Source organism: Nematostella vectensis, chromosome 15, assembly GCF_932526225.1.
Source record: "Nematostella vectensis chromosome 15, jaNemVect1.1, whole genome shotgun sequence".
In the NCBI taxonomy this organism is placed as follows: Eukaryota; Metazoa; Cnidaria; class Anthozoa; order Actiniaria; family Edwardsiidae; genus Nematostella; species Nematostella vectensis.
Window position 1 is genome coordinate 7,554,838 of NC_064048.1, and position 18,881 is coordinate 7,573,718.

The following is an 18,881-nucleotide window of genomic DNA, read 5'->3' on the forward strand; positions in this document are numbered from 1 at the left end:
CGAACATTTCAAAATACATATTTTTAATTCCATTCTGTCACGCTAGCAGTCACAAATTATAAGCGTCCTGTAAAATTACTTATCTCTGAGCCTAATTTTGCACAGGTAACAAGACAGTTGTGTTAAGAGATTGTATAATTAGATATTTGCTGTCCACTCACGTTTTAGGTGCAAAATTTTAAATTTTGCGCTATCCATAACTTAGCGCACCTGCATAAATTATTCTCGCGCTGTGATGAAAATGCTCGTATTTTAGAGCACACACACCTTGGTATAACATTATTTTACAATAGAAACATTTTTAAATGGACAACTCCAGGAATGATATTTATTTTGGTTTAGAATATAAATTTTGAATTTAGCGCTCAGAGCAATTGTCCTGACATGTTCACTCATTGACGGCTGATTGATAACTGATTGTTCTTGAGCCCGGGGGTGGGAGTAGCTTTCCTTTTTATAGCAGAACCTCGTGTTTAAAAACCCACATTAATACTAATAACCATGTCTTTACGAATCAAATACAAGTTAAAGAGCTGTTATGGTGATAGTCATAAGGGGGGTTATGGTGTTATAATTCTACTTGCATCCCTATGAACAAGTTTCGATAAGTCAAGTCATTCTCTGTTACAACTTACACCTTAAAAAATACATTAGATTGTCTCAAGTCCCAATCATAACAAAACAGATAAAATTATTACTCACCCTCTCGTCGTCCAAAAGTGTTTGGTCGCAGCCTGGCTTCTATGTCAGGCGGTAAATGCATTATTGGTTCCTCATAATAACCATCCTCTTCATGGTAGTTGAAACCATTCATTCTCTTTGACGAAGTACCATTTCTCTGTGGACTTTGACTGCGTGACCCTTTATGGGATGTCTCAGCATTGCCTGCACGCAAGCCACGCTCGCTTTTTCCTGGTCTGCCTGGTAGGTCTGCACGGGCGTTAGGTGTTGAGGTGTGTCTTGTTCGGGACATTTCAAGCTGGGGTTTGTATTTATCTGCAATAAAATAATAATCATAATCGTTATCTTAATAATGATGATAACCATGATTATTCATATTTCTGTAATACGATAACAAATTACAGCATGTGATAGCCATGACGCCTTTGTGTTGATTGTCGGGTAAAATTAAGAAATGCGTGAAAGGAATGAGCTCGTTTGAATGAGCAAATGGCTGATTATTCTAAACCTAGATTGGAAAACCTAGATGATTTCGGCGCAATCTTGCTGCAATTACGACAAAATCACATGTTCTGGGCGCTATTACAATCAAATCACAAAACAACAAAACTACATTGACAGCGTAAACGTGCCGTGGGCACTGCCTGCAGTTGCATGATGTAGTAACAAGAGAAGCTCGCATGTTTTAAAAAGATTATCACAATCACAATAGAGATATGAATATAGACAGTACACACATTCTATATTACCTAAAAGCGACGCTGATTCATAGAAATCTTCTTCTTCACCACCTATTGGTGACCTTGGGTGTCTAAGAGCTCCCGGCGATCTTGATCTTCCATGCTGGTCAAACATTGTACGATCCGGTGATCTTGCTCTACCATATTGTTCTAACCTTGAATGATCCGGCGACCTTGATCTACCATGTCGGCCCAACCTTGAATGATCTGGTGACCTTGATCTAGCATCTTGGTCGGACCTCTGTTGATGGCTGGATACATGTGGGGCCAATGCTGGTCGATGGTTGGCTCCAATCAGTTGTACTGACGTGGAGTGCCCCTTGGAGCTGATGTGAGGAGGTGGTGATGGCAGGTGACGGGGGCTCTGCATCATGGAGGATGTGCTTGAAGGGTATATCTGAGCACAAAACAAGAAAAAAAGAATACAAATTGTGTAGTGCAGTATGACTCTTGGGTTGTTTTTAAGAAACTAATGTCTCACACAAAAAAATAATGCATGTAACGTCACAAAATATTTGATATCTTGCTGCAATTTTCAATTCGATTTTTAACTAACAAAATTTCGCGCTTTCTTATTGCTCGGCTTCATCAGCGATAACATTAAAAACAGTGCTTGCCAATGAAAACGCCTGAAACCAGATGGCGAATTAGCTGTTGTAAAAGGTCGACAATTGTTCCCAAAATGTAGAAAACTGCTGCAAAAGTATTATATTTCATGAGGGTTTGAATTGCATTCCTGAATTCAGATATCCACTTAACAGCTTGGCATCTCTTGATTAACTCGAAGGACTTTTTGCTAAAATTTCAAAATTGATTTGAAGCAGGGAATTTTATGTATGTAATATCCATATCGCTACAATTATAAATTCCTTCTGGAAAATGACAGCCCGAGACTTCCTTCAAATTCTTTATGTCTATCGCAACATACTGTGAGAGACATTAGTTTCTAAAAAACACAATAGTCATTATGTACTGCACATTTTATTATTAGTTCAATGGGTAAAGAAAATTTGGAATGTGATCATTAAGGACTGTTTTTTCTTTGCTACGTAATGAACTGAAATAACCTGTATCTTACCTCTGCACTAGTACCATAATCACTTGTCTCAGTCAAAATGTCTGCTTCCTGAAAAAAAAGTCTTTTGTGAACGTCACGAAATTCCCAGCAAAAGAGTGTCATTTTCCGTATTACGTATAAACAAATAAATTAAAACCTACAGCAAAACATTTAAAGTTTTTAAAAGTAAAGTTTATTTATTATATCTTCTTAAATAAGTGGATTCCCCACTCTAATTTGGCAAGCTTGTTGTATTTGATGGGTGTACATGACAACTACAATACATAGTTAGTCTGCTATATGCAGGGCAAATTAAAAAGAAACGTACTGTAGTGACATTAATTAAGGCATCCAGTCAAGGCTTTCTGTGAAATAAAGTGTAAGACTTACATCAAGGATCTCATCTCCCAGCACAAGTTCCACTAGAGCTGTTATCACATCCTTGTAATGCCTCATGCTGAAGTGATCATAGCACTCCTAGAAACAGAAAAAAAAGTGCATGTCATGCTGTAGGATCAAAGTACTCCTAGAACAAGAACACATGTATGTCATGCTGTAGTGATTAAAGTACTCCTAGAACAAGAACAAATGTATGTCATGCTGTAGTGATTAAAGTACTCCTAGAACAAGAACAAATGTATGTCATGCTGTAGTGATTAAAGTACTCCTAGAACAAGAACACATGTATGTCATGCTGTAGCGATTAAAGTACTCCTAGAACAAGAACAAATGTATGTCATGCTGTAGGATTAAAGTACTCCTAGAACAAAAACAAATGTATGTCATGCTGTAGTGATTAAAGTACTCATAGAACAAGAACAAATATATTTCATGCTGTAGTGATTAAAGTACTCCTAGAACAAGAACAAATGTATGTCATGCTGTAGTGATTAAAGTACTCCTAGAACAAGAACACATGTATGTCATGCTGTAGTGATTAAAGTACTCCTAGAACAAGAACAAATGTATGTCATGCTGTAGTGATTAAAGTACTCCTAGAACAAGAACAAATGTATGTCATGCTGTAGTGATAAAGTACTCCTAGAACAAGAACAAATGTATGTCATGCTGTAGTGATTAAAGTACTCCTAGAACAAGAACAAATGTATGTCATGCTGTAGTGATTAAAGTACTCCTAGAACAAGAACAAATGTATGTCATGCTGTAGTGATTAAAGTACTCCTAGAACAAGAACACATGTATGTCATGCTGTAGCGATTAAAGTACTCCTAGAACAAGAACAAATGTATGTCATGCTGTAGGATTAAAGTACTCCTAGAACAAGAACAAATGTATGTCATGCTGTAGTGATTAAAGTACTCCTAGAACAAGAACAAATATATTTCATGCTGTAGTGATTAAAGTACTCCTAGAACAAGAACAAATGTATGTCATGCTGTAGTGATTAAAGTACTCCTAGAACAAGAACACATGTATGTCATGCTGTAGTGATTAAAGTACTCCTAGAACAAGAACACATGTATGTCATGCTGTAGTGATTAAAGTACTCCTAGAACAAGAACAAATGTATTTCATGCTGTAGTGATTAAAGTACTCCTAGAACAAGAACAAATGTATGTCATGCTGTAGTGATTAAAGTACTCCTAGAACAAGAACACATGTATGTCATGCTGTAGTGATTAAAGTACTCCTAGAGCAAGAACAAATGTATGTCATGCTGTAGTGATTAAAGTACTCCTAGAACAAGAACAAATGTATGTCATGCTGTAGTGATTAAAGCAGGGCTTCTGGAATTACGCGGGGAAAAACTCCAAATTATGCGGGATTCTTTGCTAAATAACAAGAACACATGTATGTCATGTTATTAGTGATGACAACCCTCATAGAACAAGAACAAAAGTATGTCATGCTATAGTGATGACAATAGTTGTAGAACAAGAGATAGTGCATGTCATAATACAGACAACAATAATAGAGGTTGATGACAGTACAGTAGTTCTAGGCAGCATCTTTCTTGCTGTTCTTCTCCCTAAACCCCAAAAACGTCCATGCCTTGTTTATGCAATGCTCTCTCCTACAGTAGCTCCCTTTACGACGGGTGGCCTAGTGTGTTAGCGCATCAGCCTCTTATCACTGTGGCCCACGTTCGAATCCTGGTTCAAACTGGGGAATTTTTTCCGGGTTCCTGCCTTTATTTTCGAATTTGTGTCACAAGTGAGTTTAAGTTATTCTCCCATGTATCCAGTCTTCTCGGATAAGGACAATAAACCAGAGGTCGCGTCTCTTCAAGCTGCACTACATTAACCTGAACCGAAGAGACGTAAAAGAACCACTGGTGACGCAATAAACCCTCTGTTAGTGACCACCCAAGTGACAGTGCTTACTAACCGAGGGCCATATGTTAGAAAACTGTATATTCGGTTCAATATGCTACCCTCGATAAACAATGATTACAAAGACAAAGACCAATGTATTTCCCATGAAAGATGTCACAGATGTGTCCAATGTTACCTGTAGAACTTTATGTAGGGTGAGTCTGGCATTAGCACTCTCCTCACACATCCCCAGCAGCAAATTCTCAAGTGCCAGGCTCAGATTGACAGACTAAAAGTATGTGCAGAGAAATAAGTAGGAGTACTCTATACTTTGCCTAACAGGACTCACAAATAAGGGATCAGTACATACAGATTTTTCATATGTTGGGATGCCCATTGGGAGAACAGGATTTCGAAACAGAGACAGGTTTATCAGTTAAAGGTAAATCAATCAACACAAGGTTGTAATTGTGTGTTTTTACATATTGTATGCCTTGGTGAAAACAGAGAAGTTTTACTGTTCATCTGGGACAAAGGGTTAATCCTGGAAATGTCAGTGAAACTACAACTTTTTTCGCAGAAGCATAAAAATATAAAATTCCAACCTTGTGTTAATTAATTTACCTGATAGGGAGACCAACTAGCTTTTTATCTTTAAAATGTCTGGTCTTTCTAGTTATTCACCAGTTCCAAGTCCTTTAGGGTAAGCGCTTACCTTACCAACAGGTACCTCATACTCAGCCGCATGAAAAAGAGACATGCCAAGTGAGTAGACACAGATCTGCACAAAAATACACACAAATTCACCAACTGTAAATACACACAGAACAAAGTCACCACACTGGGCAGGAACTGAGGATCCCATTTATGGTACAGTGGAACCTTGATTTTACAATGACGTTCCTTTCTCCCTGTGTAAATACAGTGAAATTTATAAGGAATTACCTCGATTTTATGGCGGCGTCACACCTGCCAATAGGTGGACACTGACGTAAATGGATAGTGAGTGAGTGAGTTTATGATATTGAATACAAATGAAATTCTTGATTTTCCGAAAAAAAAAAAAAAAAAACTCAAGATACCACACACACACAGTACAGTTAATAGATTTTTTGATTTGACAGATCAATACAGATTTACAGCCTTAGAGAGAGTAACTGTAGATACAGTCTAACACAGGGTACAGTGTTACAATATTTTTTTTCGCTGCACAATATTTTCAATGGATTTTCCTTTATATCATAAAATCGAGGACCTCTTGGCAACAATACCTCGATTTTATGATACACATTACTTCTCTCTTTCCTGAGGCATATCATAAAATCCAGGTTCCACTGTAATCATCAAAAAAGATGACAAGCTTATTTTATATACATTTACCCCATGTGGAAAAGCAATGGAAGATTGCAAAAATCAAATATATATTCAACGGTGACAAAAACTGTATAAAAACAGGTTTACGGGCTCCATTTAGGTGTTTAAAAACTCACCCAAGTTAAGGGGTTAAATTCAAATTTAAAGGAACAAAAAACATATTTTGGGCAAACGGTGTTGAAACATTTTTTTACAAATCCTTATAGATCACCCAACAGCACTTTTCAGTCTTAAAAGACTTACTCCGGTAAACAGGTAAGCACTAAAGCCAAACCCTGGTTTATGTGGCATGCTTAACGACATTCCTCATGTGAGTAAATAAAACATTAAAATAACATGTGACTGTTGATGGGATTGACTACGTCTTTTTCTTACCTTTTCTAGGGTGGCATCACTTGTTGTAGTTCTTCTTGAGTATGTTTCTGGTGCAACAAATGACCGATCTCCAGGAGAAACTAAGAAAAGTCAATGAGAGAGGAGTTAAGTTGTTCCCTTTTAAGTTAAACCCAATAGCATTTTTTAATATTTGGGATACTTGGAAAACAAAATTGAAAAATGGCCAAATCTTTTTTTCCTGCAAAAGTACCCTTTACCACCCTGGCAATACTGTACACCATGTTTTATTTCACGAGTTGTGTACATTCTGGCTGGCAAACCGGAGTCTGTTCTCGTGACACAGGGAAGCAGCCCAAATAACGCAACATTACTTTACCTGGTTTTCTATGAAAACACAGAGAGTGGTTGACAAAAAAGGCATATTTCAGCCAACTTAGGAAGAGAATATTTCAAGTTTTATTATCAGAATTTGCCTAACAAATTATGTTCTTCCTGCTTGATATATAGACCTCTTTCAGATAAGAATGTAAAACAGTGGCATCTTATTACCTGGATGCAATGAGAACTTGATGCGACCTGTGTGGCATAGCAATAAGGTCTCTGGTGTGATGGCAAATGTACCAAAGTTTCTTTGTCTTGCTTTCCCTATAAAGCAAAAAAAACTCATACTGTACTTATTTGGTAATCTTTATCAGCTTGATCATGATGATGATTATGAAGAAATTGGGATAATAATGGGGATGATGTGGAGATGTTTGTATTCAGTAGCAATGACAACTATAATGTTAAGCTTTGAACCTTTGATCTCAACAATAATTAACTGTTTATCAGCTTTGCAACCAAGCCAGGACAATACTGCTAGTAGAGTCAGGATTTTACAAAGGACATAGAGAAGAAAACCCACCCTTCATTATCAATAGGTTTTGATACTTTTAAGTATCAAAACATAATTTTCAAGTAGGTAAGTTAAAACTTACATAATTAGATATCACCTTAGATTAAAGCCGCATTGCCACCAGTTTACTTCCGGTCAATTACGTAGCAATCTCCGATGATTTTTTAAGGAAAACGCGAAAAATATTTCAAAATATTGGAAGCAGTGTGTCTATTGCAAGTTTCTTCGAGGATGTGATCAATAATTTAGAGCGGATGGCCTGTTAAATATCTCGGATTCTAATAGATTCTTTTGTCTTTTAATGGTCGAGGTTTCTGTCGGACCTCCGGAAGTAAACTGTTGACAATGCCGCTTTCTGGGTTGGCTGAGTAGTATTAAATGCTGGTTATAAAATACCTTTCAAAAACACATCTTGTAAGGCTTGTGTTGCTTGACAAAGGACAGGCCACAACTCCTCCTCTGGCAGAGGCCCACCACGCACCTCAAGCACCTCTGCAAGGGTGACAGTGTTGGCTGTAAGAGCTGGCATGGTTTATCTGACACAAAAGGAAAGAAACATGTCTATTAGTAACCAAAAAAGATTTCTGATTTTTTTATCATGGGACAACATAACATTGTATCTACAGTAATTATGTTTTTGGTGAGAAGTATTCAGAAGTTGTGTTGATGATAGCACAGAAGAAAGGTGACTCCTTTTTTTAACTAACCTATAATGTCTTGCTTTGAAACTTTTAAGTACAGTAAAAACCCACGCGTAAGAACCTTTTTTTTTCCAAGTTTAGCACAACAGGTTCTTATATTTTGGGGTACTTACTAACAATAAAGGCAAAATAGATTCTTACTAGGTTCTTAATTTAGAGAGATAGAGATAGAAATATTCTACTGTATGACTGTATGTTTTATATGTAATCTTATCTTAATGGAATAGGAAAATGTTTAGCAAATTTATATTTTATAAGTAGAGAGTTCTGTATCATCATGTCCCGACATCAACTCTATCCTACTAGTATATCTAAGCAATGGAATCCCAATATGTTACCTTAGTTATAAGACCAATACCCTATTTATGTCAACCCCTTTCCTGATACTCCTCTCTTCATTCTCGCCTTCTAGTGTAGTACCCTTAAAAACAAACAAAAGGCTTAATTAATAATTGAAACAAAATGACTATTGAGTGCACATACTGTATGATCCTTCAATAGCTTATTCGTCCTGCCTAGGCATAAACTAGTTATCCCTAAAAATGAATGATTTTTTGTGTCTTGCAGTAAAAGCTTGAAGCATATGCATAGTTGGCAATAGCTCCAAATAGTGAGCATATCTGTCCCACATTTGCTAAAATTATCAGTAAATTACATGCTCAAGGTGGCACAAAATATGATGGAGAGCATTAGAGGCTTACTGCTTTAATAGAAAGAGAGAGGCGCAATTGCAAAATTGGATGTATGTATCCCTCAGGGGTTCCCTGATTGAACTGGTTAAATATGTAGCACAAAATCAAGTAACAGTGTTTACAAAATTCAAAATTCAGACAGCTTTTAACTGTTTAGTCGGTGAGAGTTGCTGAAAGCTGGTATACTTAGGGACGGCCCTAACCCAGCGAGTCTGTAGTATAGCATTCTGAACTTTGTTCTTTTTTTTTCTGTTTCATTTTTATATTCACTTGATTATTCTAATATGCACCAAAACACACAAACTTTCTAGTGAATACTACGTAAACCTGTAATAGAAACTGTTAACAATTTAAATGTGAAATCAATTAAGGCCTTCATCTTAAGCTTTTCAGGGAGAGTGTAATATAATGTTGATGTTAATATCTGCCAAATAAAAAAAAGAATCATACTACAAAAATTGGAAGAACTAGCCTGTGTGTATTTGCATTTTCCTGATAGTAATTGTAATTACAGACGCTTTGTTAGATCTTGATGAGACATTTCATAATCAGCCAACTGGGCTTGATAGGGCCACTGATTCAATGTAGACATTGAGGCTCTTCAATGATAGCGAGTCTATTTTTTCGTAGCTAGAAAAGTAAATCTATCCTCAGGCAGTAATCAATAATTGTTACTCTATCTTATCATTATAGTAGCCAAAACTTGCACTTTAAACAGTTTTTTTACCAATATATCGGTGGTTGTCATATCCAATGATTTACAGCAGGAAATATATTAGAGCAAATTACAAATCTTAAACATGTCTGTAAGGAAGGGCTCAAAATTTAGATTAGAAAAAATAGAAACAATGAAAGAGCAGTTGACAAAATTTTACGTTGAAAAATTAATACAAACTCCATATTCTGAGACATCTAGAATAATTCTTACTGCCAAGGCATAATGTTTCTAGTCTTAATTTGTTATCATTGTTTAGACAATATAGGGTTTCGGGATTTGTTTTTCTTTTTCAAAGAAGACTTTATGGGCTGATAAAGCAATTTCAATTTCAGAATGACAAAAAGACTAACTGATTATCTATAAATAATGAATGCATAATCAATCATTTTCATAGGGATGACAGGAAGTAGAGGGGTTCTGGTCATAGTTGTTCTGGTCGTAGTTGTTCATGTCATAGTTGTTCTGGTCGTAGTTGGCTCCATATCTTATCCACAGTTTGAATCATTTACGAGAGTTTTAAAACTGAGTGTTATGCTATAGTCACTCAAATAGACACAACATGCACAGCCAAAGTTACACATGATGCTGGAGATAGTCAATGGTTCTATTGCCCTCAGCAGGTCTCACCAATTAAAATGCTAATCAAGCAAAAAAAAATTAAAAATAGGAATTTCATGATAACTTAAGTCGGCACCAGTTGATAACCATTGACACAAATTATTCTCTCAGTAAACTCTATTAACAGAAGGTTGTAAATACAAAATACAATTTGGTAATTTTGTTAACAATGATTGACAATGTCAGTGGCTTGCTCGCCATGAATTGTGTCATGGGAAATGCATAGGTTCTTTCTCTAATAACTGAATTTTGATAAAACCATTTTAATAAAATGGACGAAGCCTGATATACAGACAAAGATCAAGCAAATGCTGAAAAGCTATTAAACAAGTCAGGTATAATTTTTTAGACATCATTTTAATGACGATATTTATCATAAAAAATGAATAAAAAATGAGAAGCATTTAAATTAACTACAAAATTTAGAAATCCTATCAAAAACGATATGTAATGAATGTTAGTCCCTCATTTGTCCAATGAGCAATGGTTATTCGAATGGCACAAATAGAATTATAATCCTCGTAGCAACTTCCAATTGTAGGAATAATTTCTGATAAATTCACGACTGCAGAACTAAAGATAACACACCATAGGTGCTAAGTATTGAAATCTCGAAATCTAAACAACGTTCAGTGAGTAAGTGGAGAAATATAATTTATAACGATGATGCGCGCGGTCACAAGGAAATCATACATAGCTGGGTAAACTCTCTAAACCAAGTTGTAACTAAGCGAGATTGTAAATACAGCAAACAAGCCTTGGCTAAATAAACCGGCCAGTCCAAGCCAAACAAATGCTTATTAAATTGAAAAAAAAACGTTAAGACTGATGTACAATTTGGCTCTCCGGGGCTATTTTCGGAAGGAGAATAGTCTGGATTTAATGGGGATGGAATATGATACAATCTTCTATCCAATATCCGATTTCCAAAATAGAATCGTTCGGCTGAAAATAAATAGTCAAACGCAGAAGGCCAAATGTAAATAAGGGAGATGACCGTGCAAAGGAATAATCCCGTTTTATTCGGGAAAAGAATGGAAAAGTCCCGAGTAAATCTTAGGTGCTTAATTAAAAAATATACAAAAATAGTCCGGAAATTTTGATGGAGCTAAACAATGTCTAACGCGGGAAAGCTTGAAATACGAGATTTGACTTCAATATACATCGTTGAATGCTAATTTGGGCATTAAGGGATTGAATAAATAACAAAACAAAGTTGAAGCTCTAACCTGGCATTCGATGCCAATAGTTTTTCTGCAAATGCCTGTAGTAATTGTAAAGTTGAATAAGTAAGTAAAGAACAGTTTACAAACCTTTTGCACCAACTTCCAAAATAACACTCCAAATAAACGCTGAAAATCCTATATTCCGCGCGTAGAAGTACAAATCAAAGGTATCCACGGTGTAGAATACCTACTCAAGACCCCCTTTGTTCAGGTATTTTGGTGATTTTTCTTCAAACCAAGGATTAATTGGAGTTTTTCCATCCAAAACAATACAAATCCATGCTTACAACAGCGACTGTGACTCACACTCGAGTAATACGAACGGTATGCCGAATACTGTTCCCTGATTGGTCTGTTTAGATCACGTGAGAGCCTCCTTGTGAGGGACTGGTCCTAAAGTATCCCGAAAGGACGGAGTAGATTTGGGGCGAAGTGTTTTGGTTTGCATTCATAAAAAAAGTAACGATTTTTTCGACTCCAAAATGCCTAAGGAGCACACAGAAGTGAGCTGTTGTGTAAAGTATCTACTGTTCTTCTTCAATGTCTTCTTCTGGGTAAGCTCGTAGCTGGAAAGTATTGCAGTTTTCTGTTCATGTTGAGACATGTTTTTGATGCGATGCAGCTTTCAACTTTACCATTAGAACGGCATTAGCGATTATTTCTTATGAAATTTTGATAAACTACGCATACTGCTTATAAGTGCTTAGAAAAATTCATTTGTAAGCTATTAAAGTGAAGCCAATTTAAGACAGAAGCCTGGTTAAGAGTCGATCTTTCTTTATTGTTTGAACTTGAAGTCAGATGTCCGCGTTGCTTTTTATTGAGGAAGTAGAAAAACTTTGACAACATCAATTCTTCTCACTCCCCGTGGTTATTCATGAGTGCCTCTTTTTTTATTTAAATGAAGTCTCGTATCTTACGCCTATTAAAAAATGCAGTGCAGTGGCTTTAAATTAATTGTAATGTTTATCGTCTTTGAGAAACAATATTTTCAAGCTGCATAAAACAGCAATTATTTAAACCGTCTTATGTCACCGTTACTTTGCTTATGGTAGCGATAATCTAGAAATTGTATTGTTCAAATGCTATTGCTTTTAAAATCAATATAATTTTCATTTCACTAGAATAGATGTTTAAGTGTTGACCATTGTTATATTTGCCAAATGTCCTACAGCGCCAACTGTGTAGGGTAGCTGTGATATAGAGCAGACCAACCCGGAAAGCTGACTTAGTTTCCCTTTCATGATTCTGCCTACCATCTGCAAAAACACAGTAGAGTTATGACTTAACGCAGTTACAAGTAAAAAAATCTACAGCAAAATTTGTGGCCGGGGGGGTGGGGGTGTTGGAATCAACTACTTGGTGTAAACAGGCCTGAAAATTTTCCATATAATTGAACAACTGAGCAGAAAATTTTTCACACAGCAAGACTGGTCTTGGCTTGCTTTCATTAGACAATAATCATAATTATGTTTTGATAAATAACCAATAGTATAAGTTTACCATGAGGTTGTCAGTCCAATCCATGGCTGAGGTAGGAGAGAAATAATTACCCAAGGAAATTTCCATGGGTTCGCCTTGTAAACACTGAAACCCAGTAGCCTGTGTATCCATGCTATAAGGGAGAGGGAAGGGGTCCATTTGCGAGATAAAAGAAATTGAGTCGGTGGCTGGGGACACTAAAATATGTGTGGAATGTTCATTGTCTTGTGACGAATCAGACACGAGAACTCAGACACTGAGACTTGTTGAGACATGTTTTTAGTTGACTGTTTGAATATCTCGCGAGTGATTGGTGGGAACAAAGTTTCCATACATATTTTCAGTGTTCACAAATCACATTTTTATTTGCTCAAATAGTTAAATATATACGGGAAAATGGTATACTGAAAGAAGAAAAAAAGTTGGGTTAAAAGCCGTAAAAATACTTTAAAATGGCGCTTTTTACTGTATAAATAGTGACGAAAACAGTGTCTTTTAAAGCGATCTCTTAAATGTGATTTGTTTTGAAAGTTAGCTACTACGGTTTATTGTTTGGGAGATCTGATTTTGGTAGCTCGACAAACAGAACTTAATTCTAAAGACTATTGGCACTCTTTTTGAAAACTAAAGTTGGGATTTTTCCTTGTGCGATAAGTAAAAACGCATCAACTCTACAGGGCTTCTGGAATTACACGCTTGTGCGGAAGCGCGTAATTTGGCTTTCTCCGCGTAAAAAAGAGAGATAATCTTCGTAAGGTTGCGATAATTCGACCTGAACTTCTAAAACAAATAAAATGACTAGGCGTTCTTTGCTAAACCGTGAAGGCCTAGGACTAATGATAAGGAGCCAATAAAAACTCGCCTAAGATATTCGCGCAAAAAATTAACCTTTTCAAGATTTTGTGCTTTCCTTCGGTACAAAATGTAGTTTGGGCGTAACAGTTGATATTCCGTGTATTTTAGCGCGTAATTCAGTAAAGAATCCCGCAAAATTTAGATTTTTAAAAAAAAAATGTATTGCAAAATCACGCCGAATTTAGCGCGTAATGATTGTTTTTCCGCATAATTTAGCAAAGAACCCCGCATAATTTTGAGTTTTTTTCCCGCGTAATTCCAAAAGCCGTGACTCTACATTGACGCTTTTTGATAAAACGAGGTTGGTACCCCATTTTATTTATTACATTTTTTAAAGCCTTAACTTGTTTATGCCAAGTTTAAAAAAAATCTGGGTTGTAGAACTATTTCAAGGGAATTACCTTAATTCCAAATTTTAAAGAAATTTAGATATTAGCAAGCAAAGCTGGCTTAATTTCTGATCAGAGCTCGACTTCTCCCTTAAAATGAGGAACATTTGAAAAACTCTTTTTGATATGTTGGTTTACATAACATAAGGAACCTCTATGCAAAAATTCAAGCTTACCGAAGTTAACCAGACCCTATTTTGGAAAAACTTGCCATTTTTTGCTCTGTCGTTTGGACTCAATGAATTGGCTTCTTTATACAGTGGGGGCTGCCTGCTATTAAATAGTTAGCCGCATACAGTAGTTTAGTAGGAAATTGAATTATAGGACTATGAGATTAATTCTCTTCCTCTCTTCACTCTAGTTGGTGGGGTGTCTCCTTGTTTCTGTGGGCCTGTACGCAAGGTTTGAGAAGACTGCATACCAAGAATTCTTCAGTGACATACTCACAGATCCAGCGTTTGCTCTTATAATCGTTGGTGGGATCATGTTTATCCTAGGCTTCAGTGGCTGTATTGGTGCTTTGCGGGAAAATATTTGCCTACTGAAATTTGTAAGTGAAGTTTATCTCTCTACATTGGAAACATGGAAGTTGATTTTATCAAACATTATGTTCTTTATGCAATATTTTGTCTAATGTTTCTGGTTATCGTTGTCTTAGTTTTCTGTGGTGCTTGCTATCATTTTCTTCCTTCAACTGGCCCTGGGAGTATTTGTCTTTGTCTTTCAAGATAAGGTAAGAGATTTCAGTGTTTTTTCTTCCTATATTATTATTACCCATGATACAAACATAAATATTTGGAACTTTATTTTTATGTTTGTACGAAATAAGACACAATATAGGGCATGTATGTTTTTTTACCGCCCTTGCCATGTCATGGGACAATGTACATCGGCTTTGATAATTGTACAGCAACATATATGCTCTTATAATCTCGTCTATATGTAGGTAGAGGCAGTAATTGTGGAGAAACTGCAGACAGCGGTTACGAAATACAGAGACAATGCTGATCTGCAGAATCTAATTGATGGCGTTCAACAGGAGGTAAGTTGAAAGGTCTTATTGGTATATGAAAGCCCTAACGGTCGAGCTTCCCATTTAAAAATACACACATATGAATACTACAGATATTCAGGTGTTCCTTTTTTCATGCATGGGTGGCAGAAGTAAATAAATATTGGGGGTGGGGGGTATGAGACAAATTAATTGTTTTATTTCCGATCCCCCTCTCCCCTCTATTGATTTTGTCTACTGAGAAAATAATTGGGATTCTTACCCCCCAACCAAATCATTTATTTTTATTGTTAAGCCTCCCCCCTTTTCTTCCCTCTCTTAAACAAAGTTTAAGGCTCATATTGCATTTTTTTGTCAATAGTATTTATTTTCTAGAAAAAGCCTGAATTTCTTGGCCTGATAAACTTGTTGTTGTTGTCGTTTTTTTTTTTCGTACATCTGTCTGTCTGCTTAAGGGTGTTGGGACATATCTCGTGACTTGGCCATTCGTGTGCGTGTGCGTGATCATCCGGGAACTTGACACTTTCAGGCGGGAAAATCAATTGGCGGGAAAACAATTTACGCACACACAACATTTCTAGCTTCAAAAACAAATGCCTGAAACTGCTGAGAAAAACGTAATAAATAGCAAATAATGTAAAATAAAAATGGGCAAGCATGATATTTTCACCTAGGGCACTAACTCTTTAATCTTTGCAAACAGAGGCTCAGCGATATTTTTAGTTAGAGAATATTCACCTAGTTGCCCTCTATAAACCTACATATGGATTTCCCCAAACTTTAAAAAAAAGAAATTATTCAAATAAGAGTGAAAAAAATAAATATTAAAATTTTGCGCAAATTTAATAAATTTGGAAGAATCGAAAATGCATTATGTAACTTGGTAGGCACCCTCCTGAATAATGTTATCAAGCTACATTTTTAATTCCAGATACTTAAAAAGCTTACGTCATCGCCTGATGACGTCATCAAAATTTAGAGATTCATAAACAATGATGGCATGCCTAAATTCATTACATTTTACCAATGTTCGGCGGGTTTAAAACGTCTTGAAGTTTGCCTAGCAATGACCCTTAGCCCTTAGAGAAATGTCCCAACACCCTTAATGTTTGGATAAAAGTCCTGTCTGTCTAATGTTTGCAGGAGAAGGCTTATAATGACAGATTTAATTTACTTTTGTTTTTTTTTAGTTCAAGTGCTGTGGAGCCAAGGGGATCAATGATTGGGATAAGAACATCTACTTTAACTGCTCCTCACCAGGCTCAGAGGCTTGTGGCGTACCATACTCTTGCTGCATCAAGGTGCTCCACAAACGTTTTTTTTTTAATGATCAGGGGATGGGGGGGGGGGGGGAGGGGCGGGTACCTCAGGTAAAGGTTAGGGGAAAGTGCCAAAATGAACTGAATGAATATATAGATTTATAAGATTCTTACCAACAATTGTTCAGTTGTTCAAGTGCTTCACATTTTAAAAAACCTAATTATATATAAGAATGACTCCTTGAACAGAGAAACAAAAGCCTCTGGCAACCTCACATACGTTCAGAAGGTCGAATTCATGGTAGATAGACAGAATGATAATATCTAGATGTCTTGCCTGGTAATCAAACCGTTTCAACAGAGGGGAGGGCCCCAGTAGCAAATCTACCTATTCCAAATACAACTCGAGCATGTTTAAATGTTTATTGCCAACCCTGCAGTTTCTAAGGAGATTATTAAAACATAAACCAAAGAAGGTTGTTAAATCATCCCTGTGTTTTGCCCTATTGCAGGACACAATAAACAGACAATGTGGTTATGGAATCAGAAAGTCAGGAACACCAGTAAGTGACATGTCCAGATACCTTGTTATTATAGATAGCTGTCAATAAAACAATTAAAGAAAGCAACATTCATTTTCACTTTAATAATATCATTTGGTGGGTTTGTATTTGCAGACATCTGACCAAAGCAAGATCATATTCATTGGGGGCTGTGTGAATGCTGTTAAAGACTGGTTCAAGTCAAACATGATTATAATTGGTGGAGCTGCTGTCGGCATTGCCTTATTGCAGGTACATGAAAAATGATAATAAAAGTGCAGTTCATCTTTTACAGTCGAGCCTTTTTAAAGAGGTCATTTCAAATACCACTTATGTTTGATAATATTTCTTTGTCTTATTTCAGATTATGGGGATTTGCTTTGCCAACAGTCTGATTTCAGATATAAAAATGCAGAAAGCACGATGGAACAGAGACTATCCAAGCCGCTACTAACAAACAGAGTATATTAATATATCATTTAAAGACTAATGGCACACATATCATGTGCGATTAGTTAGTGCCATCTCTTGATCGCTGTGCAATTTTCAAAAGGCATTAGGAAGATGCACTCAGGTAGATGAGCTACAATGTAAAAATAGGCATCCTTCCTTCAGTCTAAAAGGACTGAAGTCTTCTACTCCATGGCATTTTTATTTACTAGCTTTATAGACTAGAAACCATTTTATATAATATACAGTAATATATGTTACATCAAAAATGAAAGTATGTAATATATCCCTGAAAGCCAAAGTGACTCACATGACTTTTTGAGTGGCAAATTCAAGTGAAAATAAACACAGGAATAGCTGTGGCCATCATACAGAGAACAAAAAAAAAATCCTAAAAATACTTTCTGGCTTTATTTGCTTTATTCTTAGTAAGTTGCTTTCTGTTGTCATTTTATCAAAGCCTGATCGTATGCAAGCTTTCTGTTGTCATTTTGTCAAAGCCTGATCGTATGCAAGCTTTCTGTTGTCATTTTGTCAAAGCCTGATCGTATGCAAGCTGACACCCAAAAAGTCATGTGATCTCTTAATGCAAGTCCCCTTTTGTGTATAGTTGTTTAGAAGAGTAGTCCCTGTTTAGTATGTGCTATGGTTGGCCTTGTAAACCTGTCACAGATCTGCCGTAGAAAGCAATCAGCATTGCTGGCCTGGTGATGATGCTGCTGCTATTTATTTGTGGTCAGCCAAGCGAGACAGTACCAGCAATGCTGATTGATGCCAGGGCTACCACCGGGCTACTTGCTGCAGGGGGTTACTACCGGGGCTACTTACTGCCAGGGTTACTACTGGGGCTACTTGCTGCGGGGGCTACTGCCGGGGCTACTTGCTGCAGGGGGTTACTACCGGGGCTACTTACTGCCAGGGTTACTACTGGGGCTACTTGATGCCAGGGCTACTACTGGGGCTACTTGCTGCAGGGGGTTACTACCGGGGCTACTTGATGCCAGGGTTACTACTGGGGCTACTTGATGCCGGAGTTACTACCGGGGCTACCTGATGCCAGGGTTACTACTGGGGCTCCTTGATGCCGGAGTTACTACCGGGGCTACCTGATGCCAGGGTTACTACTGGGGCTCCTTGATGCCGGAGTTACTACCTGGGCTACCTGATGCCAGGGTTACTACCGGGGCTACTTGATGCCGGAGTTACTACTGGGGCTACCTGATGCCAGGGTTACTACTGGGGCTCCTTGATGCCGGAGTTACTACCGGGGCTACCTGATGCCAGGGTTACTACTGGGGCTCCTTGATGCCGGAGTTACTACCTGGGCTACCTGATGCCAGGGTTACTACTGGGGCTACTTGATGCCGGAGTTACTACCTGGGCTACCTGATGCCAGGGTTACTACTGGGGCTCCTTGATGCCGGAGTTACTACCTGGGCTACCTGATGCCAGGGTTACTACTGGGGCTCCTTGATGCCGGAGTTACTACCTGGGCTACCTGATGCCAGGGTTACTACTGGGGCTCCTTGATGCCGGAGTTACTACCTGGGCTACCTGATGCCAGGGTTACTACCTGGG

General features: G+C 37.3%; 2 protein-coding genes across 3 annotated transcripts in view; one reads left to right on the forward strand and one right to left on the reverse strand.

The window, feature by feature from the left end:
• The window catches only part of LOC5509868 (tyrosine-protein phosphatase non-receptor type 13), a 53,555-nt gene extending 41,909 nt beyond the window's left edge, over positions 1-11,646 (reverse strand). Inside the window, exons 1-11 of one of the 2 annotated variants that reach the window (XM_048722857.1) lie at positions 11,402-11,646; positions 8,419-8,481; positions 7,756-7,895; positions 7,014-7,109; positions 6,504-6,583; positions 5,470-5,535; positions 4,951-5,043; positions 2,869-2,955; positions 2,500-2,547; positions 1,431-1,818; positions 703-996 (exon numbers count right to left, since the gene is read on the reverse strand). In XM_048722857.1, coding sequence (XP_048578814.1) covers positions 703-996; positions 1,431-1,818; positions 2,500-2,547; positions 2,869-2,955; positions 4,951-5,043; positions 5,470-5,535; positions 6,504-6,583; positions 7,014-7,109; positions 7,756-7,888 — 1,285 coding nt within the window. In that variant the 5' untranslated portion in view covers positions 7,889-7,895; positions 8,419-8,481; positions 11,402-11,646. Of the gene's footprint in view, positions 1-702; positions 997-1,430; positions 1,819-2,499; positions 2,548-2,868; positions 2,956-4,950; positions 5,044-5,469; positions 5,536-6,503; positions 6,584-7,013; positions 7,110-7,755; positions 7,896-8,398; positions 8,482-11,401 lie in introns of both variants that reach the window. The other variant, XM_048722856.1, reaches the window with a different exon arrangement.
• A 57-nt stretch (positions 11,647-11,703) lies between these two features.
• LOC5509867 (tetraspanin-5) lies at positions 11,704-17,965 on the forward strand. Its single transcript, XM_001630301.3, has 8 exons — positions 11,704-11,868; positions 14,402-14,590; positions 14,699-14,773; positions 14,987-15,082; positions 16,243-16,353; positions 16,824-16,874; positions 16,989-17,105; positions 17,218-17,965. Exons 1-8 carry the CDS (start codon positions 11,797-11,799, stop codon positions 17,305-17,307), a joined length of 801 nt encoding a protein of 266 aa, XP_001630351.1. The 5' UTR covers positions 11,704-11,796; the 3' UTR covers positions 17,308-17,965.
• Positions 17,966-18,881: the final 916 nt, after the last annotated feature.